This window comes from Anopheles coluzzii, chromosome 2 (genome assembly GCF_943734685.1).
Source record: "Anopheles coluzzii chromosome 2, AcolN3, whole genome shotgun sequence".
NCBI classification, from domain to species: Eukaryota; Metazoa; Arthropoda; class Insecta; order Diptera; family Culicidae; genus Anopheles; species Anopheles coluzzii.
This window is the reverse complement of record NC_064670.1, coordinates 93,089,281-93,112,246: the sequence shown is the minus strand read 5'-3', so window position 1 is coordinate 93,112,246 and position 22,966 is coordinate 93,089,281. Positions and strand designations below refer to the sequence as shown.

Sequence of the window (22,966 nt, the reverse complement as noted above, 5' to 3'; positions counted from 1 at the left end):
CTTGCTGCTGACTGTGCTCAGTGTTTCTGTTAGGTTGATTTTTTATTTATTTATTCACGGCTTATGCTGGTTGCCTTCACTCGGTGATTATATCGATGAATTCTTTTTTTTCATATTGGCAAAGAAGGAGTCGCAATATTTTGGGTGCCTCGTTAGCGTACCCACGAAAAAGGGGTCCAGGAAGTAAGAGCGAAACCCGAAAGGTAGACCAAGAACGTGTATAGCATTGATTGTTCGTTCAGCGTTTTTAGAACGAATCGTTTCGGGGTGCAAGTTGTCGATCAGCACGGGAGAATGATCACGATCTCGAAGGAGGGGGAGGGGGGGGGGGGGGGTTATCCCCCTGGAGGCTGCGCTAACGACTTGAAGTGATGTTTTACAATCAATCTTCTTTCTCTTACAGTGAAAAAAGCGGGAGAAAAGCCTTTAAAAATATGTTTTCTTCATCTAAATCAAAAGCAATTCTTTACTTTCTCTTCCGGGCTGTTGTTTCTCATGCGCTCATTCTCAAACGAACGCATAAGAAAAGCAAACTCCACGCTATTGTGCACATATTCGCGTTCTTGACATTGTCCGAATGTGACCTTAGCGTTGCCAAAACCCGAACCCGAACCAAAAACCGAAAAAAAGAAGCAACCGTCCTCTCCACAACCGCTCCCAACATCCAAAAACCCTCCGCAATTTTGTCCACCGAGACTCCACCGACGGGTTGCACTGTGTAGCGTGTTGCTGTGATGCTGCTTATGGTAACGGTCAACCCCTTTCAATACCCTCCTTCTGCACACATTCGGCGGATTGTTTCGTCCGGAATGAAACACGAAAAGATGAAGCTGCTCCCCAAAATAAAAATAAAAACAATCTCTGGAACCGGTAAACGCACACACCCACCCGCCTGTGTGTTGTGGAGGGATGGAAATGGCACCCATACACGCATGCATGCATGGCCAAATTTTGGAGCCCGGTTTAATTTCGCTTAACTTGATCATCACCCGCGAACGATGCTCTATAAACCCTTGGATAACATACCTCTTTGTATATGTTGTGATTCTGTTGTGTTTTAAGCCATTTTCATTACCGTTTTTACTTAATTTGCTTATGTTTTTGTTTTATTAAATGAGTTTATGTTATTAACATTAAATTAAATGATAATATTTCATGTTTTTGTTGTTTATATTTTCCTTTCCTTTTCCTAGATTTTATGATAATATTTTCTGTTTTTGTTGTTTTTACTTCAATTTCATTTTGTTCATCTAATTGGTTTTATTTTCATTTCTTTTCCTTGTTTTCAAATATTTATTTTTTACTATATGAAAAAGCTATTAAAGTTGTTATGTAAAAGAACAAACAATGTTCTGAAATGTAAGAACATATATTAAAAACTAATAAATTTACAAACAATCTTAAACAAATATAAATGATACATAACATAAATTTTGTACAAATAGGATGAGAAATAAAGTCTAGAAAGAAAAAAAACTAAAACTATAACAATAAAAAAAATAAACGCCTCTTGTCATCATTAAAAAAAGCGAAAAAAGTCAAATATTTCAACGACCCTATGCTGCTTGACGCATGTAAAGGATTATTATGTTCACGCATTAGCCGGGTTTTCTATTGGCGTTTGCAAACAGTTCTGCCTGCTTGCATTCGTAGTAGTAGTAACATTACGCAGTAGTAGTAGTAGTGGTGAAATCATACCAGCATAGGCATTTGTTTAGAGCCGGGAGTTGATTTTTTTGCCAATTCTTTCGACCACTCTTTGCCCATTTCCTCCACACCCTCTCCCCTCGCAGCATTATTCAACCGGTTGCGCGACGTGTCGGCGCGACATGCCGGCGAGTTTTCGCATCGTTTCGATTAATGTTCTGTGGCGCTTCGGCAGACGAACATCGCGCAGTGGCGGCTGGTTGTGTTTTGTTCCGTATGCCCGGGGGATAGATGGATGCACAGCTTTTCGATCAAAGCTTGTGCATTTGAGGAAGCTATACTGTGTTGTGCCTTTTTTGTGTTCATGTGTAGGTTAGCGAGTAGGTGGTGAAACATTTTGTGTGTGTGTGTGTGTGTTTATGGGGGGCCAAATTGTGTGACCAAATTAGACTTTTTTTTGTGGGAAAAATTCCAAACTTATTGACGCGAGTGCAACATTAACAAAGCTTTGTCAAGCGTGCTAAACGAGAGCGAGTGAATTCCATAAGGTAAGTGAATGAAGTGACATTATTATAATTATTTTACCACAATTTGATTTCTTTTCTTCTAAAACATACGTTTGTTGCAAAAGCTAAACACAAATACAATGTAATTCACTGTTAGGTGTTTAATCAAGTCCCATTTTTGTATGTGTTATCATTGAATAAGCAAGTGCAAGCATCATTGTAAGTGAAATTCGTCTTATAAATATCAAAATGGGAACAGTTTAGTGTCTTTATTAGGTCGCTCAGTCTTAAAAATATTCTTCCCAAGTTTAAGAGTGGGCAATAAGCGTGCAAAATGTTGCCTCAAATGCTGCTTCTTTTATTGCTGTGCACTTTTTGGACTCCTACTCCCATTGCCGGGCGTCCGAAACAAATGCCGGAACCGGTTCACATACACACACAATTACATTAGTCTCATGCCCGGGAAGGGACGAATTGTGCACAAAAGATGCATGATGCTGGATATGCTCCACGATCTGTTAGCCGTTGGATGTGGCTTTCGCAACGGACTGCCCAATTATTGTGATGTATATTCTGTGAGATGGATTGGTTTGATTTACTTATATTTTCGTATTGTGGTGGCTGTATTTTCTATTCTATTTTCTTTTTTCATTTATTACTTAACTTTTTTGGTCTTCTATTTGTCTTTTTCCGTGTTTTCCAGTATCTTTTTGGTATTTACTATTTTTATTTGTTTTTTTTTATTGTTGATTTAACGATTCTGATCTTTGTTTGCTGTTATTTTAACTTATTTATCTTTTTTATGTATTTTTTTAAATGAATTTCTTATTTATCTTGTTTCTAATCTTATGATTATGCTTTGAACTACCATTTATGTATTTTACAAATGAAAACCTAGCAATTTTCCAAGTCTTGGTGTATTATCACAATCTCCAACGTTGGATCTTCAACTAATAGACAGTGTGAAGGTTAACCATTGATTGATTGATGATTCATTCGGTTGGAAAATTCATGACGACCGTCTCATGCGCGCGTCAACTATCGAAGCATGGTCACAACCCATCCACACACCCATTAGAATGTCATATACGCGGAGAGGGGGGTGTGCCAAGAAGGAACCACACCCTATGCGTGCCTTTCCGTCCATTCCAAAAAAACCCCACTCGGTCGGGAAACTCAAATCATTGCGATTGGAGAATTTCCCCACTATTTCCACCCCTCTCGGCCTCTCTCTCTTAGCCGTGAAAACACTCCCAGGGAGGAACACACAGTGGCCTTGGCCACACACACACACACACACTTGCCACCCGGTCTCTCGATGACGTCGTTGTCCTCATAGTAAACGTATGCGTTTTTTTCTTCCTAGCTGCAAAGGAAAGTAAAAATGTGTGCGGCCCATAATTAAGTGAGCGTACGGCCGGGCGGAGAGAATGGAGCTGTTTTTTGCCCCTTTCTTCCTCCCCTCCCCCCCCCCCACTCCCCCGTTGCTTTCCCCGGTTGAATGGCGTGTAAGGGGATGCTTCCACTTGGCAGTTTGGCATTGTGGGACGGTTTTTTTGTGCGTGAACGTTGTGTGCCGGTTATCTTTATGGCTTTTTTTGTGTGGGGTGGTCATGGGGTGGGAGAGAGGTTAAGAAGTTAAATTAATACCAGATGCACCGTACCGAAGGCGCTGCGGAATAGGAGGAATGTGATGAAAGTTATGGGGCTTGACCTTCACATACACAAACACATAAAGAGGGCAAGCCAGTTTTCGGTAGAACAATTCTCCGCGATAGAGAACGATTCTTAGAATTTTCAATCATTAAGATTAGGGGAAGACTTTAAAATGATTGTTCAATAAATCAATTGGTAATCTAGAGCAAATGAAAGAATTATCAAAAGAATAATATCTCCTAACTGCGGAAAATATTTAACATTAGGAATGTAAAAAGTACTCTTAACTTAAGTCAGTTGAAACATTAATTATGGAGACACTTGAATGCCGCATAGTAATAAATCAAACGAACCGACATCGACCGTATAACACCCATTGAACAGCGATCTTGCTAATGATCGTCAATGCTGGGTAGCATATGCTTCCTCCTAAACATGTGTTTTGTGTACGGTGCGTCATTTTTCTATTTATAATTGTATCTATGGCTAAGCATATTAAGTCTTTGTTTGGTAAAATGTCTAAGAAATAGCACGGAATTGCCACTCCACTACAAGCGATTATGGACTAGAAGCAACTAGTAGTGATGGGAATATCGGTCCGAACCTACTAGGATCGTTCTTTTGCTTCAATGAAATTATAGTGCTGAGGTTCCAATAATGTAGATTTTCTATTTATATTTTATTTTTGTTTATCAGCACGTTCAAAGGCGCACTCTTGCTTTTCTCAAATGTTAACTAACTGCGTCAACGATTGGTTAATGTTTTTTTTCTGTAAAAATTGCACTTTTAGTTTTGAGATTTTATTTTTAATTTTCGTTTATTTGTCGTTTATTATGTCTGGAATGGTTGGTTTAACGAATAATATGTCTCAAAACTCCAGTAAACCCAGTAAGGAGTGGGAGTGGACGATGATACTGCGAGAAAACGAGGGAATTTAAGGTGAGGGAAAGCATGGGATCGAAGTCGAGGTCTAAATGCAGCAAGTGATGAATTGAAATCAAACTGACCGGCCACATCAATAAAGGCGGCATTTATGGAGGAGAGGCGTAGGCCTTTATGGAGGAGATCACTGTTGCCAAACTGCGTACGACGTTTAGGAACAGGAAGACGATAGCATAAGAAATGGGGCGGGACATACAGATTTATAGAGGAAAGTAGATGAGGACACAGCAGGACAGAGATAACAAAAATTGACTCAAGTCAAGTCCCAGGAGCTTTAGGCGCACGGGATAAGGAGAGAGCTGGTAACCAGGGCCAAAGATATTACGAAGTGCCAAACGCGTGAATGATTTTAGTTATCTGTCGAGTTTAAGTATGGAAGAGAAATATGAAAGAGACCACCTTATGTTTGCCAACTCTTGTAACTAGGCCTTCAGTATAAAGCTTTCAATCGTGCAGGATCTGAAAAATCGAATCCGATGCGACGGAGGATACCAAGAGCGCCATGAGCGATTACTTATGGTATTGTCAAGGTGCAAAGAAAAGGTAAGCCTATCATCCAGCCATACACCTAAGTCTTTCACCGATGATACCTTTTGGAGAGACGTATCACAACATTCATAGTTGAAAAGAATAGGACTAAGAGAACGACAGAAGGAGATAAAGTGGCATTTAGGAAGGGATGACGAAAGACCACTGGATGAACCACATGTGGAGAAACAATCAAGATGACATTGTAGCTACAATAATTAGTGGAGGAGGAGATCGGGAGGTACAATTTTAACTCGTTTGCAAACATCAGGAAACATTCATTGGGGAAGACAGAATAGACGTCATTGACAAAAAGGGTAAACAGTACAAGGCGCAAGACACTCACTTGAGGCACGCCAGAGGGATAATCGAAAGGAATTGAGGTCGATGTTCGTTCCAATCCTGACTGAACAAGAACGATCACTAAGCAAGGAACTGAACACTATTCACTGTGTCCTTTCCTGAACACTGCTTACTACGGAAATGTAGTGAGCTTCTGTTGTCCATGTGCCACACATCAGCTGTACAAGTTTCACATATTGGGATGTATCGGGACTTTCACAGTCAAACATGTCATAACCATTAGCATACCTGCACCACGTAAACCATCTGCAAACAACATATTGTATTTATGTATACGATGAGCTCTTGAAAATTATACAAACACTTGGAGTTTCTAAAAAAACATTTCTTACGACTGACGAGTGGACGAAATGAAACAACTTTCAAGCAGTTACTTCCTATTTCATGGACTGTTAGTGATTGCAGATTCTTTGTATGTCTTTGGCTTTTTCTGGATTTATAATGTAATTAAACCCCCTTTTCATATGCTCAATGCTTTTATTCTGTACCGAAAATTATTAAGAAATTCCTGAAAATTTCGATAATGATATCGCACTGAAATTAATTGCGAGGAATTGTGAGTCTACACTTAAGTATACTTATTAGTTACTTATAGTCACTTTTAACGTGAAATAAACTTAATGTAATGAGAATTGTACTCTATAGCATCCTAGCTGGACAATTCTAATATTAATTTCCAAAGAAGCCTACCCAAAAAGGGGAACCATACAGTCCAATTTCCATCATATGAAGTTCCCATTCCATAAGAAAGAGTCAAGATAGTGTCCCACAACTAAGAGAATCCATGGAAAGCCCTGTATGAATTTTGTGATTTTTTTTTATTTCACTTGCAAAAGGTTCAATGAACCTGGTAGATTCGATCCGTCCTTTTTGTCATCACTACCAAAAACGCATGGGTAGGGCAGAAACAGGCTGATAAAGGAAGAGATGTGAATGGCTTCATTACAGGGTTTCCCATCGTTTTTTGGTTGATTGCAGTTTTTTTGCATTTGTTTTAGGATTTATTGGCATTGCATTGGCACAAAATGGGGAAGTATCAAATAATCCTTGCAAAAAACAACCAAAACCAATGCATAACCCTATGTTAGGACCGGTACTACAATATTATAAACATCAGAACTCAAGAAGATGACTATAGGGCTGGAAGAAAATACCTCAACATCAACATTTCTCCTTAAGAAACTCGACACAAAAGGCTTTTTTCTTGCTTCATTTCTTTATTTGAAGACCACCTACCAGTACCCAGTTGACTTTTGCATGGCCACATTTTGAAGCGTTGTACGTTTCATTTCACATCATTTCACCAACGGGTCTAATGGTAAGCTCATGGACCTGTACCCTCGGCGGGGTGCCCAGCACGTACAGCACGGCATCCGCAATATCCTCCGGTTCCAGTATTGGTGTCTGGCCCGTTTTCAGCTCACTAGGGACCGCCTCCGTCCTGACCAGTCCCGGACTAATACTCTACCAAAAGACCGCAAAACGAAAAAAAAAAACGATAAGCTATCATCACCTCACTTCACCTTCTTCGCTATAAACCATTCCTTACCGTCACTTTGATGCGCGTTCCCTCTATCCGCAACTCATGGCGCATCGATTCTGTCAGCGCCGTCACTGCAAACTTGGATGCCGGATAGATGTTGAAGCTAGCGAATGCGGGCACCGTATGCCCTACCACACTGTTCACCTGCACGATATGTCCATCGACCGAGCGGCGCTTCATCGATTGGAACGCTTCCCGGCTGCACAGCACCACACCCATCACGTTCGTATCGAGTACCTGACGCAGCGGATCGGCATTGCCCGGAGTGAACAGATTGATTCCACTTCGCGCAATACCAGCATTGTTGATCAACACATCAACACCACCGTATTGCTGCTCGATTTGGTCGAAAGCGTCCACTATATCTTCTTCCCGCGTTACATCACACCGGATCGCGTGCAGCCGTTGGGCGGCCTGTTCGGAGAGCTGTTGGCGCAGTTCCTCCGCCCGTTCGACACGCCTTGCCAGGCCGATCACGATCATGCCCGCGTTGGCGAGTGATTTCACTACGGCCGCACCAATACCGGAGCTGGCACCGGTAACGACGGCCACCCGGCCAGTCCAACGATCCATTTTGGAATGCTGTTAGAAGGGAGTTCGTTTTTTGGGAACGGATGATATCTTATCGGTGCTGTGTGTTGTTACGGATGATTAGAAATTAATCCATCAAGGCACTGGTCTAAATACTTTGGAGGATTCATTCTAAATGATAACTGATATCAATCTGTAATTCTATTCGATAACGATTCATGCTTTCATCCTAATACATTTCGCACACCAATAGTGACTTACAAAACACAACAAACATATTCCATTTATTCCGCTGTCGAGTTTTATTGCCATTTTTGGGTGTATAATTTTATATGCCCCTTTTGCCCCTACTTTTCACCAACCGGTTTGATCGTCAGCTCGTGGATCTGTACCCGGGGCGGTGTCCCGAGCACGTACAGAACGGCATCCGCAATGTCCTCCGGCTCGAGGCAGGGCTCCTCGGCAAAGACCGTACTGGGCGGCATCTCCGTTCTGACCAGTCCCGGGCTGATGCTCTGTTGAGTATGGGACAAAAGGAAGCACAAGGTTAAGTGGTGCAAATCGGTTGGTTTGGGTTTTATTTGCTTAATTTTGTAGAAAATGTACAATACGAAGAAACGGGATGATAGTATTGCCACTCGACAATAGATGGCGCTACTTACTGGTTTTTTGGTTGCTATGAATGGCTAGGATTTTTGTTTGTTGTTTAATTGCTTTGAATTTTGTTTCAAAAATGCTTGGACGATGCTAATAAATCGTGAAAATGATTGAACAATGTGTGAAAGACGCTTAATAAACTGTGAGACGAATCCATCAAATTTCGGGAAATAACCAAAAACTCATAAGAAACCTTGTATTACTAATGATCGGTAGAGATGGAGAAAGGTGTGTACAGATTATGAGGAAAAGAGAGAGGTAAAGGTAACGAAGATGTAAAAGAAGGCAGGACACTGGGACATTGTAAGCAAACCGGGTGAAACAAATTTTGAAGGCCGATAAGACTCTTCCAGAGAGATTGTTCCGTACCGCAGCGAGTATGGCAGGATGGGGAGATCTGTCACGAAGTCATCGAGAAGGGTCATATAGAGTGATGTCGGATAGGAGAGGAAGAACATCAAGTTTCAACTAACAGGAGACCTGTGATGAATCTTTTTGAACGGATGTGTAAAGATAGTTCTTCAAGGGGGAGTAACCCAAGAAGGCAACAACAGAAGGTTGGGAAAAGAAAGAGGGGCCTAATGAATGTTGAAAGTGAGCCTGACCAAAACCATACAAAAGCGACGTATTCCAGAGTAGATCGAACTTAGCACCAGTATAGAGATTTGAGACAAATTGGGATCTCTGATTTCGGACGCAAACACAACAATGAGTCCTAATTATTTGTTATCTTTGTTGATAACGTGATCAACATGCGAGTTGAAGTCGGTCTAGGTCCGTCTAAGTTACTAATGAGCTTGGCTGAAATTTGTTGGTGTACTCATAAGCAGGATAGACAGTCAGATAAGTAGAGGAAGTTGGCGTCTGTACAACGGGATCTGCTCCAGGCCGAGACGAAATCTCACCACACTTATTGTGGACAAAGGAAAAGATCATTGTTCATCGACACCAAACAGTATAGATATTAACCAGAGTTTGTAGATTACAACAGTTTTTGGACGAAGCCTAGAGGTCCTCGACATAAAGCATACAATCTCTTTGATCGTCAGACAAACGTAAATGGAAGATACCTGTTCCTTGGTTCATATGGGACCTCAATTTGGTAATTTCCCTGTTTTCATACTGTTTTACACATTTTAGCACAAACTTCCGTAGAAACCAGCCTAACGAGATGCCACTTATTTGCACCCTGGTGCACTCTTCACACAGTGATAAGATAAAGTACGCCCTACCCATGGTTTGTGTTTGTCTGTTTGGTTCTCCCCCATCACACCTTCCACTTACCGTGACTTTGATTTTCGTTCCCGCCAGTCTCAGCTCGTGGCGCATCGTTTCGGTCAGTGCAGTCACCGCGAACTTTGATGCCGGATAGACGTTAAGCTTGCCAGTCGTCGCAACCGTATGGCCAAGGATGCTGTTAATGTGCACAATATGCCCATCGACCGAGCGACGCTTCATCGATTGGAACGCTTCCCGGCTGCACAGCGCCAACCCGACCACATTCGTTTCGATCACATCCCGTATAACCTGCGTATTGCCCGCATCCAGCACACTGACCGCGCGCTTCAACTGACCGGCATTGTTGATCAGCACATCGACACCGCCACACTTTTCCTCCACCAGCTGGAAGGCGGCCAAAATGTCCTCCTCCTTCGTAACGTCACACCGGACACTGTGCAGCCGGTCCGCAGCCTCGGCAGAAAGGTCCTTCTTCAGCTCGTCGACCCGTTCGACACGGCGAGCCAGGCCGAACGTGATCATACCGGCGTTGGCGAGGGCTTTCACCGTCATTGCACCAATGCCGGAGCTAGCACCGGTCACAATGGCCACCTTTCCACGCCAGCGTTCCATGGCTGTGTGACGGGCTTTTTGATAAGAAACGAAGGAAGGAGCAGACTGTTAAAGCGTGCGTGTGTTCCGCTCCGTTCGGAAGCCGGTTCGAGACTGAAGTGTTTCTGCCGTTTCAGTACATCACTGGTGTTGCTACAGATTGATCGTACACACATTCAAACGATGACGTTGCTTATCTTCTCGAGGTTTCATTTGAGTGGTGACGTTTCGCTTTTGCTGTTTCTTACCGTGCGATAAGGTAAAGTGACGACTCACTTTAAGCCTGTCATTCAATCGATTGTCGGGAGTAAGAGGTAGAACTCAACATCATATCTCGTTTAATATTGGTATCGAACTATTTATTCCGAAATATGTACCAAATGGTATTTTATTAACAATTTCTTTATTTCTGGGATCGCTTGTTGCATCGAAATTCGGTACGTGGTGACTTATCCGAGCGATTCGCCAACCGGTTTGATCATTAGCTCGTGCACCTGAACACGCGGTGGGGTGCCGAGCACGTACAGAATGCCGTTCGCGATGTCTTCCGGTTCGAGTATGGGCATATCGTTGAGCACACCACTGTTACCGATGATCTCCGTCCTTACCAGACCGGGACTGATGCTCTGGTAGAAAGGAAAGTAAAAGATCGTTCAGTATTATCGGTTGCTTTGTGAAGGTGTTTGTAAGGAGTGTTAGGAAAAAGGTTAAATATAAGAACGGAACAGCATACAGATGTGCACACTGAGTAAGAGTGAGTGAGTGAGTTAAATCCTAGAAGTAAATATGTGGATTCAAATCAGCACGAACAGATAATTAAAATATTTTCATTACTCAAACTTTTCGGATTCTACTATCTTACTCTCTTCTCTTGACTAGAACCGCAATGAATTTGTAAAAGACTGTGCATTGTTTTTATGAATCCTTAAAGAATGAGTTAATGATTCAAATCTCTATAGTGACTCTTATAATCTAATTCAAATATTTCTGTATACCCATCTCTAGAAAAGAATCAGATTCATTTGAAAAAGGAATGGAACGTTGATACATATAAAAGTTATTTCATGGCGGCACTGAGGTTCGTAGTAATGGTTTTAGTTTCGGCACTGACACTCTGGGTGTTTCGATCAGTCTGACCGTTTTGATCGTACCTAATAGGTTCAACATTTTAAACCTAGTTCCAATCGTTCCGATTGAGGTACGGAACGAACCTACTAGGTGCGCTCCGGTACGCTCATCACTACTTTATACGGCTCTAAAACGATGACTAAAATATAAACAAAAAACAACTGCAATCTAAACACGACGGACGCCTCAAAATTATGAATTTGTTACACATGTTGCATAACTTGAGGCGTTTTTTAAAGAAGTCTGCTTTACCGGTAGCAATGTGCTCATTGCCATCGTCTTTCATATCTCTCGGCGATAAGATAAGCAAAAACCACAAGCAATTGTTTCCTCCCCCTGCCCTTGAGCAATCAACCAAACTTACCGTGACTTTGATTTTCGTCCCCGCCATTCGCAGCTCGTGCCGCATCGTCTCCGTCAGCGCGGTCACACCGTACTTGGTGGCCGGATACACATTGAGCGTGTTCATCGGGATCACCTTGTGTCCCAGTATGCTGTTAATGTGCACAATGTGCCCATCGACCGACCGTTTCTTCATCGATTGATACGCCTCCCGGCTGCACAGCGCCAACCCGACCAGATTCGTGTCGATCACGTCGCGCAACTCCTGCGTATTTTTCGCATCCAGCACGCCGACACTCGATCGCGCCACGCCGGCATTGTTGATCAGCACATCGACACCGCCGCACCGTTGTTCGACCTCCCGGAAGGCGGCCAAAATGTCCTCCTCCTTCGTAACGTCACAGCGCAGTGCGTGCAGCCGCTCGCGGGCATCCTCCGGCAGCTCGTCCTTCAGTGCTTCCACCCGTTCGACACGGCGGGCCAAGCCGAACGTGATCATACCGGCACTGGCGAGAGCTTTCACCGTTGCTGCCCCAATGCCGGAGCTAGCACCGGTCACAATGGCCACCTTTCCACGCCAGCGTTCCATCGTGCTATCGTTTGGAATGTTCTATTTGACACTTACTGGCCACACAAGTACGGTACAATAACGCCGAAAGAAGCGATACAAACCCTTCGACGGTTCAGTTGCGACTGTTTTGCAATGCACGGTTTGGTTGGAGTTTGAACTTGAAGACGAACACCGTTTAGAAAGCCGAACACACGCCGAAACTACCGCGTGATGCAATCTAATCACTGTTGTTATCGATGGGGAGGAGGAAGAGAAGGAGAAGGGGGTTGCGTCGTTATCGTCGTTCACCTACCCATTTGACCGTGCCCAGTACGCGATGAGTGCGTTGTTTTAGATATGCGCGATCAGTGGCAGTGGCCAGCAAATTGAAACTATCCAATTTGGCGAGTTCATTGGACTTTATAGTGGGGGTTTTGTTAATAGGAAGAGATCACGGAAACATAACGTTTATGTTTTGAATGATTTCTATTAATTTAGACTTAACTAGCATCGATATTAATTTAAAGATTCGTCTAGTACACTTCACTGCCCTTTAGTTGGTTGAGGCTTTGTCTTCCATGCCAAAATGTACAAACATTTAATACCTTAGTTTCAATCTTCGAAACGGGAAAACATTCGTGTGTTTTCAATTATCATGGAGTCGTACACCTGGCCCTGCATCTATAGCCTTTGAACTTCTGGGGAATCTCGAGTCAGGCCGACGTTATCTACACCTATCTAAAAGCTGACATAACTTAACCGCATTTTGATTTTTATTACCAATTTAGAAAATCTAGGATCTTCTGAAATGTGAAATAATTGAAACAATACTAACCGAACGTTCGTATTAGAATACAATTCGTAATAACACATCTAAGCATCGTGTATGGCACTTCTGGGGTGTCTAAGGGAGCAACCTGGGTCCGTGGCTATTAGGGCCATACATCAATGATATCGGACTTATAACTAGGAGAACTTAGAGTTCTTATGTTTGCCGATCACGCTAAATTGTGTGATTAAATGGAATAGAATCCGTACAAAGTAAAGCAACTAAGTTCGCGTTTAGGATTTGAGCCTCTCAAACAGCGATGAAAAGTAATAGGAAATGCTTTTTCATATTACGCCTATTGCCAATAATCATACAGATGCTCCCACACTATTATCTTTCATTCAATTTTAAAGTGCCATCATGGAATCCACGAAATTCATCAATTTATATATCAATATCCCTCGTCACAGAACTCGTCTAGATCAATCTAATGATTTGCAAGAGGTTCCACGATTTTAATGAAAGGTATGAGCTTGACGCACTTGACGGGGCCGGTCTGGTGGTACAGTCGTCAACTCTAACGACTTAACAACAAGCCCGTCATGGGTTCAAGCCCCGAATAGACCGTGCCCCCATATGTAGGACTTGACTACTATCCTGCTACGGTAACAAGAAGTCACTGAAAGTCAAGCTCACTTCACTAGAGGGTACAGGTAGGCCTTGACCGACAGCGGTTGTTGTGCCAAAAGAAGAAGAAGAAGATGATGAACTTGACGATTTTAACATGTTTCTATATGTCTTCAGGGATAGATTAAGGATTTTTCCTATTTTTTGCAATATTTTTAGAGATCGTATAATTAATTTTATAGCATAAAATTAACTTAAAAGAGCAGTAGAAAGTTCTAGAAGCATTCTAGAAAGTTTATTTCAACAAATTTGGGCAATAGTGTATTGCTTCCTCTTGAGAGCGATCCAACAGATCTTCAGTTTGTAACTCTTCTCATTCTACTTCACCCACTGGTTTGATCGTCAACTCGTGGATCTGTACACGTGGTGGCGTTCCGAGTGCGTACAGTATCGCATCGGCAATGTCTTCCGGCTCGAGGATCGGTCCCGTGTAGGTGTCACTGTTGGGATTGATGGGCGTCCTAGTCAATCCTGGACTAATGCTCTGAAAAATGAACGTTAACTCTTCGTAAATCCTCCCTACTTAAACACCCCTTCCAAATATGGTTCAATCTTACCGTAACCTTAACTTTGCTGCCCGCAAAACGCAACTCCTGGCGCATGGTTTCCGTCAGGGCCGTCACACCGTGCTTCACGGCCGGATAGATGTTGAGCGTGTTGAGCGGTGGTATCGAGTGGCCGGTAATGCTGTTCAGATGCACAATATGACCGTCGACCGAGCGCTTCTGCATCGATAGATACGCTTCCCGACTGCACAGCGTCAGCCCGAGCAGATCCGTATGCACGATATCGCGCAATGGTTGCGTGTTGTTCGGCTGCAGTATGCGCACCGTATGGTGCGCAATCCCCGCACTATTGATCTGCACATCAACACCACCGAACTGGCGCTCGATTTGAGCGTACGCCGCAAGGATGTCTTCCTCCCGCATGACGTCACACCGGATGGCATGCAGCTGGCCGGGAACGTTGGCTGGCAGCTCGTTGCGCAGGGCTTCGATACGTTCGACACGCCGGGCTAGACCGACCACAATCATGCCGGCACGTACGAGGGCTTTGGCAGTGGCGGCACCAATGCCAGAGCTGGCACCGGTCACAACGGCTACCTTACCTACCCACCGGTCCATGATGGGGATGGGGATCTTGGGGTGGTTGAGAAAATGCTAAAAAATGGCTTCTAACCGGTTGCAAAATGAACGAGTATGAAGATTCAGCGTACGCGTCGGTTTATATACCCTCTGGTAGCTATGCTGCGCACCCTTGACATTGAAACTGTGGTGGTTTCGAGCCATTGATTCAAACGTTTGCATTCTTCAGCGGCTATTGGTTTTTGTTTTGTTATATTTTCTAGTCGGTTGCACATAACAAAGGGTCAACGAGATAACAGTATTAGAAGCAGTAGCAACTTGGTATAGACAATCTTAGCCGTATTATTGTCCAAAAAGGAGCAACATTATCGTAGATATACAGTCAATAAATAATCAGCATGACAACAACATTTATGAAAACAGCTCTACTATTCAGCCGTATGCAATCATTTTGTCTATTAAAATGTATTAAATTGCTAAAATTTCTACAAATTATATTAATGCAAACATGAACAAATGTTGTTCCTATCTTCATTTTTATGAATTCTACATTTTCTTTTCGATTGTTTTAACAAGTACGTACTTTCGTCTGTAAATGTAAACAGTATCAGACATTCAAACAACAACACATTTACCAGTGGCAGTGTGCATCTTTCAAAGGAAATGTATCTTTCATTTATTTTACCAACGAAAATCTTGATGATATTCAATGAAGTAAAATTCTGTAGAGGAATATGGAGCAAAATGGCCATGCAGTCGCACTTTATTTCTGTAAAAAAAACTAACAACAGAACAATGAATTTCAGATAAAAAATTCGTTCTGTAAAGCTGCTATCTCCATCGCATCATCTATTAAAATTATGATCATAGATTGTGGTAAAATGGGTCTATTTTTAATAACTTTAATGCGATGTCAAAACATATTTCAGTCTGCCGACCTAACAATACAGAACCACACCCTTTATGCGTTTTCCGAGCCAATTTCCAATGTCTACAAATTTTTTCATTGCTTGTGAAATGTTTTTCAACAGTTTTCAAATGTTGTATTTGTAGCATAATAATGATTCGGTTCTTCCACATAATTTTCAACACTTCTTAAGCTAGATTGTGTTTGACTGTTCTCTGTGGTGTATTGAAAATTATGTGTAAAAGCTGAAATTTCATTTTGAATCAAATACACCATTTGGCTGCTGTTGAAAAACATCTTGGAGGTGGTAAATAATTATGTGCACATTCGAAAGTGACTTGGAAATCCCTGTATAACAGTTTTTCTGTCAAAAGGGAATGACAATTTTTCCATAGGATGAGGTGATAATTTTGATCCAATGGAAATATTTTAAAAATATTGCTTACTAAAGTTCAAGATATAAATTGAAATGATAACTTTCTCTTCATAAAAAATATAGATAATTGGAATGCGTGTTTAGATGAATTATATTTTTTTTGTTTCTAAATAGTTTCTCACCAATTTTTACAGGGTTTTCCTAGTCACTTTTGAATGTAAACATTGCTATTCCGCGCGTGCAACATGCTAATCCACATCAATCTGATGTTTATTTTCCATCGTAATGATTACAAATTTCTTCAGCATGATTTTCAAAACGACTCAAGCTGGATCGAATTTGACAGTTCTTTGTTATGTGTTGAAAATCATGTGTTGAAACTGAAATTTCATTTTGAACCAAATACTCCATTTGATTGCTCTTGAAAAGCATCTTGGATGCGGTCAAAAATGTTATTTACATTCGAAAGTAACTTGGGAAACGCTGTATGTTTTTGACGGTCAAAATAGCATCAATTCTAGCACAACTTTTATTTCCTAAACTATTCATCTATTACGAAATAATAAATGATACCACTGTTTTGTGCATCAAACACTGCATTTATTTTGGAGTTCATTTTCTCGACTGAATTAGAGTGAAATTTTGGTTTATAAACAGTTGAAAAAAATGGTAATTATACTATAACACAGCATTTAAACCATCTAAATTCATAGGCTTTCCATACTTAATAACCTAAGTTAGTAAATTGGTACAATAATTTAACTTAAAAAACTACCTAAAGCAAGAGGAAGATGAAAACATAATTTTAAACTACACGACCAAGGGTATTTGAACTACATTATTATGGATTTTTACTAAACATTCTTACCACCAGTTGCTACGACCAGCGCCCATTGTGCAATGATTAAGTACCCTGGAGCGGAATTAGTTGCTAGTTCTACATATGAAGATGTTTACTACCTATGTTTACTTAACGATTTGTTTATTCATGCTTTCAGCACTATTTTAAGAAAGAGCTGACCCATGCTTTGTTATAAATATACATTCCTGTCTGATAATTTCACTCGTATTCTAAAAGATTGAAGGTCAAATTTGAGTGTAGGCATTTCCTGGCCCAAGGTGTTGTATGATGATCTCCATGCTGACTACTAAAGTTTAGCAAAGGTGATTATTAGTGTTATAGTACTAAGCATAAGGCTTAGTGTATGCTATAAAAAAAATATATCCTAAAATCATCTATAAAAAAATTTATATCGTAAAATCATGTCATAACGAATTAAGTTTTCAATAAAGTAATAAATGAACGATTTACATAACAATTTTCAATTCATGAAACAAAAACGCATCTCAGCGGAATCATTAACGAACGTAGGGTCATTTAGCGCCTCTGTCGTGTCTCCTTCCTCTCAACCCGGCAAACATCTCTTATTTCAAGTACATGAGGCGAGCGCCTTCAGTTAAGCAAATTAGCTGTAGATACATATCTACTACACCCCTGTCCCATCGTATGACATCAGACCTATCATGAGCACCCATAAATACACCGCCCTATTTGAGTCCTCAGGCACAGTACTCGCCCCAATAGTGTACGCAATGGACCGCTGGATCGGAAAGGTGGCGATCGTAACCGGTGCAAGCTCGGGCATTGGTGCAACGGCAGTGAAAGCCCTGGCCACCGCCGGCATGGTCGTGATCGGACTGGCACGCCGTGCCGAGCGTGTTCTGGAGCTGAAGAAAACTGTCCCACCGGAAGTGGCACACCGAATACACTCCCACCGCTGTGATGTGACCAGTGAGCAATCGATAGTGGACGCTTTTGCGCTGATCGATCATCAGTTTGGCGGTGTGGACGTGCTGATCAACAATGCCGGTGTGTCGAAACTGACCTGCACGCTGCTGACGGCGGGCAATGGGGCAGACTTACGCACGGTACTGGACACGAACGTGATGGGTCTTGTGCTGTGCAGTCGCGAGGCATTCCAGTCGATGAAGCGCCGCTCGATCGATGGCCATATCGTGAACATTAACAGCATCCTCGGCCACAAGTACATCGGCTTTCCCAACCTAAACATCTACGGTGCATCCAAGTATGCCGTTACCGCGATAACGGAAACGTTGCGCAATGACCTGCGCAACGAAGGTACGCGGGTGAAGGTTACGGTATGTGGCAATTTCCGGGCGCATTTTTGTCGGATGTGAATGTACTCCCGAAAACTGATACTGAGAATTGTGTTTGGGTTTCGTTTCTCGTAGAGCATCAGCCCGGGCATCGTGCGGACGGAGATGGTCCCGGAGGGTGACCAGTTTCAAGATACGCCCATGCTGGAGGCGGACGATGTTGTCAGTGCGATTCTGTATGCGCTCGGGACGCCTCCTCATGTGCAGGTGCACGAGGTTATCATCAAGCCGGTGGGCGAAACGAATTAAATTCAAAACAAGTTGTCTCTTTTCATCAACAATCATTCAGAATGTTGCACTGCGAAGGTGTAAAAGCATAACATTACAATAAAGGTTATTAATTTCTAAACTTTTTTTTACTCAAAACACACCTCCAAAGACAGTAGAGTGGTTTTGCTTACAGTCAGAAATCTAGTTTGTTTGATCAAACTATCGTGAACGTGCTGAGCAATCACTCGTAAAGAATATTGAAGTAGAATCAAGAAGCTACACTATTAACGATGCCTAGATTGCGCAACCTGTAGTGTGCACACGTGAGAACCACTTCACGTTAATATGATGCAACGACTGCTGAATAGGAGTTGCTAATCTGCCGTATCACTCTGTAGTGGAAACAGTGGCCCACAGTGGCACACTCATATTCCTAATGATGATCATTAGTGTTTTTGTCCACCTCACAAATCACCTCACCTCAGAGTTCATAGTTTGAATTTTTGAAGTGTTCCGTCAGGTGGCGCTAGTATTGGATGCCGCTAGTACCGGTATACGGGAATGAAAGAGGTTGGAATAGGAATACACAATAGGTCCACCATCTTCTTCTTCTTCTTGCACTTCTTTGTGTATAAACTTACACAGTCATGTCAGCGTTATACTTGCTTTCTGAACTTATTTGTACTAGATAACCGTATAGACATCTTTTGCTCGGGACGGTTGTCCAGATGGGGATCAAACAATGTCCAGCCTTCGCCGCGACCTAGCGCATGTACAACTAGGTCACGCAGTCGCCTCATGATCGGTACACAAATAGTTAATATAATCAGCAATAATCGAGCAAAGAATCGTTAATATTCAATACTGATCTTCAATGCCAACTAAAGTAAGACTTAACTCAACAGGTACCAAACATTGATGTAAAATCGCTTTTCAGTTTGCAATATTTCAGTATTACACTCTTTTGAGCCAATCTAAAAACATTTATCTTATTATATTTTAAAAGTGTTAAAACTATTTGAGAATCTTTATGATCACAAATGAATGATGATATTCCCGAAGAATACAAGCATTTTAGTTACTCTGGATCTTCTACTTAGAGAAAACTATTCTACTTTAAAAGGCTTCAAAGCTATTGCAACTTCTATAACATGAGCATTGTATAATTTTTAGGTAACGATTTCCACTTCTCATCAGTTTCTTCCATCATCTTGCCATTTACAGAGCGCATTACAATGGCTGACACACCGGAAAAGGTTCCCCTGGAGGAGAAGCAGCAGCAACCGCCGGCCAACCCCTTATACCCTACCCTCGGCCAAGAGGCGGCCAATCCATTGCTACCGCAGACCAATCCACAAGGGTATCCAATGGCACCAATGGTAATCTTACAACACCAATGCGCTTAAGTTTTTGCATTGTTTGGCTCCTACTGTAACAACATCTTCAATCTTCCGATTAGGCTACTGGACCACCAGCCCCGCCCGGTTACATGCCGGTGCCGCAGATGGCCGGCATGCCGATCATGACGCAGCCAGGCGTCATGCAGATGCAGCCCGTGCTCGGTCAGCAGCAAGTCAGTAAGTCGCACGCCCTTCCTTTAACAGACAAACTCAGCAACACCTCCCCTTTTTGTTTTGCAAAACACAAAAGCGCTTCCATCGAATCGAACGGTTTCAAAAAGGCCAATTGATAACGGGCCCTCGATCCCTTCCGACACAGTCGCGGTCGCGGTGTAATCGGCAATAGGGGGTACACCATCGGGTAGATAAGATGCGTACGTGAATCTAGCGCGTGGGGATGGAGTGGAAGAATCACGCCTAGATAGCAGGCGTATGTGTGTGGGCAAAGTTTTCTACGGTACGGTGGCCACACGCCACACCGGTCAGGCCAGTTGCAGTGCTGACTTCCGCGCAGGATGACACCGAAGAAGCGGCCCCAGGAGTACTTTACCAGCTGCGTTTCGGTCGATCGGCTTTGCGTGAGCGAGGAACCTGGGACAGATGGAAGCGATCGGACGCGAGCCCGTCGCGATGAGGGAAAGCGGAAACAGTATCAAACGCGCCGTCTCGTGATCGTTGTTTGGCACGTGCTGGAGCAAAAGTTGGCCAAATGTGGGCGTTTTGTGCGAAGTGTTCGGCTTGGGAAGCGCACGGAGAAGGCAAAGCCGAAGGAAGTGTGTGCAAACGATCGTGATCAACAGTTTGAGCGATTGCTAACGGACGAAGAGCGAAGGTGCTGGAGGGTTCTGACTGGTTCTGGGAAATTGAACAAGAAGTGACCGTGAGATCTTCATTTGTAATCTCTCTTTATCTTTCTCACTTTTCTCCCTGCAAAATAGCTGGATGGATGCCTATACCGCAGGGCATTCCCAACTGTCCGCCTGGCTTGGAATACCTGACAGCAGTTGATCAGCTGCTGGTGCACCAGCAGGTCGAGCTGCTGGAAGCCTTCACCGGGTTCGAGACGGCCAACAAGTACACGGTGAAGAACACGCTCGGGCAGAAGGTGTACTGGGCGGTGGAGGACACGACCTGCTGCACGCGCATGTGCTGCGGCCCGGACCGCCCCTTCGACATCAAGATCATGGACAACTTCCAGAACGAGGTGCTGCATCTGCGCCGCGATCTGCGCTGCAAGTCCTGCTGCTTTCCGTGCTGTCTGCAGAAGCTGGAGGTGTCGGCACCGCCCGGCAACGTGATCGGCACGGTAGTGCAGAAGTGGAGCCTCTGCCGGCCCGTCTTTGACATACGCGACCGCAACAACGAAACGGTGCTAACGATCCGTGGCCCGGTGTGCCAGTGTCCGTGTAGCGATATCAAGTTTGCCGTAAGTTTCCTGAGTCGTGAGCGTATGATGTGTAGATGTTAATATGTGTGTGTTACACTTTTTGCAACGAATCATGCTCCAGGTGTTCACCAAGGATGGTACCGAGGTCGGTAAGGTGACGAAGCAGTGGACCGGCTTCGTGCAGGAGCACTTTACCGATGCGGACAACTTCGGCATCAACTTCCCGATGGATCTGGACGTGAGGGTGAAGGCCACCATGCTCGGGGCACTGTTTTTGATTGTAAGTGGTAGCGTTAGCTTGCTGGAAATTGAGACCATATTAACGTCTGTTCATGTACTTGCAGGACTACATGTACTTTGAGAGCAGCGACAACAAGAAAGTACGCCGTTAAACGGTCAGTTGGAGTTGGGCTATATTGTTTCTGAAACAACTCTTTGCTATGCTGCGGAGCCTTACAATTTAACTCGCCAAACCTCAACAAAAGGACTCTGAGATGAGATTTAACTACAACTTTGCATTTACAATTCAGGTTTTTAAATATTGCCTTACCGTACCGTGCCGTAGATGAGAGTGGAGTGGATTGATGTAACGATAAATCTCAGGAAAACTAAACATTTGATGCAGATAAAGGTAGATGATATACAATTCGTAGGTGCCACAAAGTGAAAGATGTATTTTGAAGAGAAGGCTCTATTTCGGGATGACTTTTTTTTATAAAATATCACTTGATGATCAATGTGAAGTTTCAACTTCTTTTAATTTCCTTCTCTGTATGAGCTAAGCTACAGTCAGAGAATGAATGATTTACGAAATCAACAATTTACAGCTACTGCACAATAATATCGCTTAATTGTATTGTTTACTAGGATAGGGAAAATAAATACTCGAACGCGCAACCAGAATTATTAGAAGGGGATAGCAGCATTACTGCTCGTACTCTTTCCGATACAGTAAAACATCGATTTGATCTTCTATTCAGATAGAAAAGCTTAAAATTCATAAAACACTAAATAAACGGAACTTTACACCTTACCGAACAGTGCCAACACAGAAACACACTGCCAACAGGATTATTTGTTGTTGTTGGGACAGGGATTCTAATGAGATTAGATTTCATCGAGAGTAGCTTAACGAGTTTACAGCAAATGTACAACTTTCTTGTCAAGGCACATGTTCCTTTCCTACTAACGATGTTGTAATATGAAAGAAAAAAAAATAAATAAAACACCACTTGGTACTTAATTTGGTTTCAAGGGTATTTTTTTAAATATATTTATACCACTGTACCGAATTAGCCATCAAAAATGAATAAAGCAAAGGAAATGGTAAAGAATGAACGTACAATTTTGCACCTGCCACATTGATTTGGTCCATAGTGAAATTCGAGTCCGCTCATTCGAGCAGCTAACAAAAACGCCTGAAAGTATGCAATCGCCTGAGCAGCGCTGTGCTGGAACGTCGCGCACGTTTCAAAGGTTGCGCCAAGTTAGGATGCTTTCCAAAACGCGTTTTCGGAAACACGATGAATAATTCATCGCGCGATAAATAGTAGACTAATTTATTTAAATACTAACAATCATAAATATGATACAGGTACGATCGTGCTATGCTACGAGGTGTAATAAACCACCATTAGTATGCAGCGTAATCAGAGCATTATTTATAGTGTGACCACACCATTGCTACCTGTTTGTGTTTGCTGTGTACGATGTACGAACTCATCTTCATTTCTTTCAGACCCAC

At 42.7% G+C, this 22,966-nt stretch overlaps 6 protein-coding genes across 8 annotated transcripts; 2 read left to right on the top strand and 4 right to left on the bottom strand.

The window, feature by feature from the left end:
- Positions 1-1,854: 1,854 nt before the first annotated feature.
- On the top strand, positions 1,855-21,909 carry LOC120953738 (phospholipid scramblase 1-like). Of its 3 annotated transcripts, none has more exons than XM_040373955.2 (6): positions 1,855-2,195; positions 19,660-19,814; positions 19,895-20,012; positions 20,774-21,261; positions 21,344-21,502; positions 21,567-21,909. In XM_040373955.2, exons 2-6 carry the CDS (start codon positions 19,671-19,673, stop codon positions 21,612-21,614), a joined length of 957 nt encoding a protein of 318 aa, XP_040229889.1. In that variant the 5' UTR covers positions 1,855-2,195; positions 19,660-19,670; the 3' UTR covers positions 21,615-21,909. The 3 variants fall into 3 exon arrangements, with proteins under 3 accessions (XP_040229889.1, XP_049463355.1, XP_040229890.1); XM_049607398.1 differs by lacking the exon at positions 1,855-2,195 and adding an exon at positions 18,490-18,558; XM_040373956.2 differs by lacking the exons at positions 1,855-2,195; positions 19,660-19,814; positions 19,895-20,012 and adding an exon at positions 20,554-20,667.
- LOC125906825 (farnesol dehydrogenase-like) lies at positions 6,850-7,898 on the bottom strand. Its single transcript, XM_049607400.1, has 2 exons — positions 7,192-7,898; positions 6,850-7,106 (listed from the first exon to the last, which is right to left on the bottom strand). Exons 1-2 carry the CDS (start codon positions 7,756-7,758, stop codon positions 6,933-6,935), a joined length of 741 nt encoding a protein of 246 aa, XP_049463357.1. The 5' UTR covers positions 7,759-7,898; the 3' UTR covers positions 6,850-6,932.
- Positions 7,995-10,329, bottom strand: LOC120953743 (farnesol dehydrogenase-like). The gene is made up of 2 exons (XM_049607401.1): positions 9,658-10,329; positions 7,995-8,231 (listed from the first exon to the last, which is right to left on the bottom strand). Exons 1-2 carry the CDS (start codon positions 10,222-10,224, stop codon positions 8,064-8,066), a joined length of 735 nt encoding a protein of 244 aa, XP_049463358.1. The 5' UTR covers positions 10,225-10,329; the 3' UTR covers positions 7,995-8,063.
- LOC120953741 (farnesol dehydrogenase-like) lies at positions 10,536-12,385 on the bottom strand. The gene is made up of 2 exons (XM_040373958.2): positions 11,696-12,385; positions 10,536-10,829 (listed from the first exon to the last, which is right to left on the bottom strand). Exons 1-2 carry the CDS (start codon positions 12,260-12,262, stop codon positions 10,653-10,655), a joined length of 744 nt encoding a protein of 247 aa, XP_040229892.2. The 5' UTR covers positions 12,263-12,385; the 3' UTR covers positions 10,536-10,652.
- On the bottom strand, positions 13,888-15,029 carry LOC120953742 (farnesol dehydrogenase-like). The gene is made up of 2 exons (XM_040373960.2): positions 14,237-15,029; positions 13,888-14,163 (listed from the first exon to the last, which is right to left on the bottom strand). The coding sequence occupies exons 1-2, from the start codon at positions 14,801-14,803 to the stop codon at positions 13,993-13,995; spliced, it is 738 nt and encodes a 245-aa protein (XP_040229894.1). The 5' UTR covers positions 14,804-15,029; the 3' UTR covers positions 13,888-13,992.
- On the top strand, positions 17,604-18,484 carry LOC120953739 (farnesol dehydrogenase-like). Its single transcript, XM_040373957.2, has 2 exons — positions 17,604-18,207; positions 18,301-18,484. The coding sequence occupies exons 1-2, from the start codon at positions 17,641-17,643 to the stop codon at positions 18,472-18,474; spliced, it is 741 nt and encodes a 246-aa protein (XP_040229891.2). The 5' UTR covers positions 17,604-17,640; the 3' UTR covers positions 18,475-18,484.
- Positions 21,910-22,966: the final 1,057 nt, after the last annotated feature.

Coding starts and splice junctions, on each gene's coding strand:
- LOC120953743 (XM_049607401.1), bottom strand. CDS start 10,224: ATGGAACGCTGGCGTGGAAAGGTGGCCATTGTGACCGGTGCTAGCTCC. Junction 8,232..9,657: donor GAACGAAAATCAAAGTCACG/GTAAGTGGAAGG, acceptor CATACTCAACAG/AGCATCAGCCCGGGACTGGT.
- LOC120953741 (XM_040373958.2), bottom strand. CDS start 12,262: ATGGAACGCTGGCGTGGAAAGGTGGCCATTGTGACCGGTGCTAGCTCC. Junction 10,830..11,695: donor GGACGAAAATCAAAGTCACG/GTAAGTTTGGTT, acceptor CCTTTCTACCAG/AGCATCAGTCCCGGTCTGGT.
- LOC120953742 (XM_040373960.2), bottom strand. CDS start 14,803: ATGGACCGGTGGGTAGGTAAGGTAGCCGTTGTGACCGGTGCCAGCTCT. Junction 14,164..14,236: donor GCAGCAAAGTTAAGGTTACG/GTAAGATTGAAC, acceptor TTCATTTTTCAG/AGCATTAGTCCAGGATTGAC.
- LOC120953738 (XM_040373955.2), top strand. CDS start 19,671: ATGGCTGACACACCGGAAAAGGTTCCCCTGGAGGAGAAGCAGCAGCAA. Junction 19,815..19,894: donor GGTATCCAATGGCACCAATG/GTAATCTTACAA, acceptor TCTTCCGATTAG/GCTACTGGACCACCAGCCCC. Junction 20,013..20,773: donor GCTCGGTCAGCAGCAAGTCA/GTAAGTCGCACG, acceptor CCTGCAAAATAG/CTGGATGGATGCCTATACCG.
- LOC125906825 (XM_049607400.1), bottom strand. CDS start 7,758: ATGGATCGTTGGACTGGCCGGGTGGCCGTCGTTACCGGTGCCAGCTCC. Junction 7,107..7,191: donor GAACGCGCATCAAAGTGACG/GTAAGGAATGGT, acceptor GTCTTTTGGTAG/AGTATTAGTCCGGGACTGGT.
- LOC120953739 (XM_040373957.2), top strand. CDS start 17,641: ATGGACCGCTGGATCGGAAAGGTGGCGATCGTAACCGGTGCAAGCTCG. Junction 18,208..18,300: donor GTACGCGGGTGAAGGTTACG/GTATGTGGCAAT, acceptor CGTTTCTCGTAG/AGCATCAGCCCGGGCATCGT.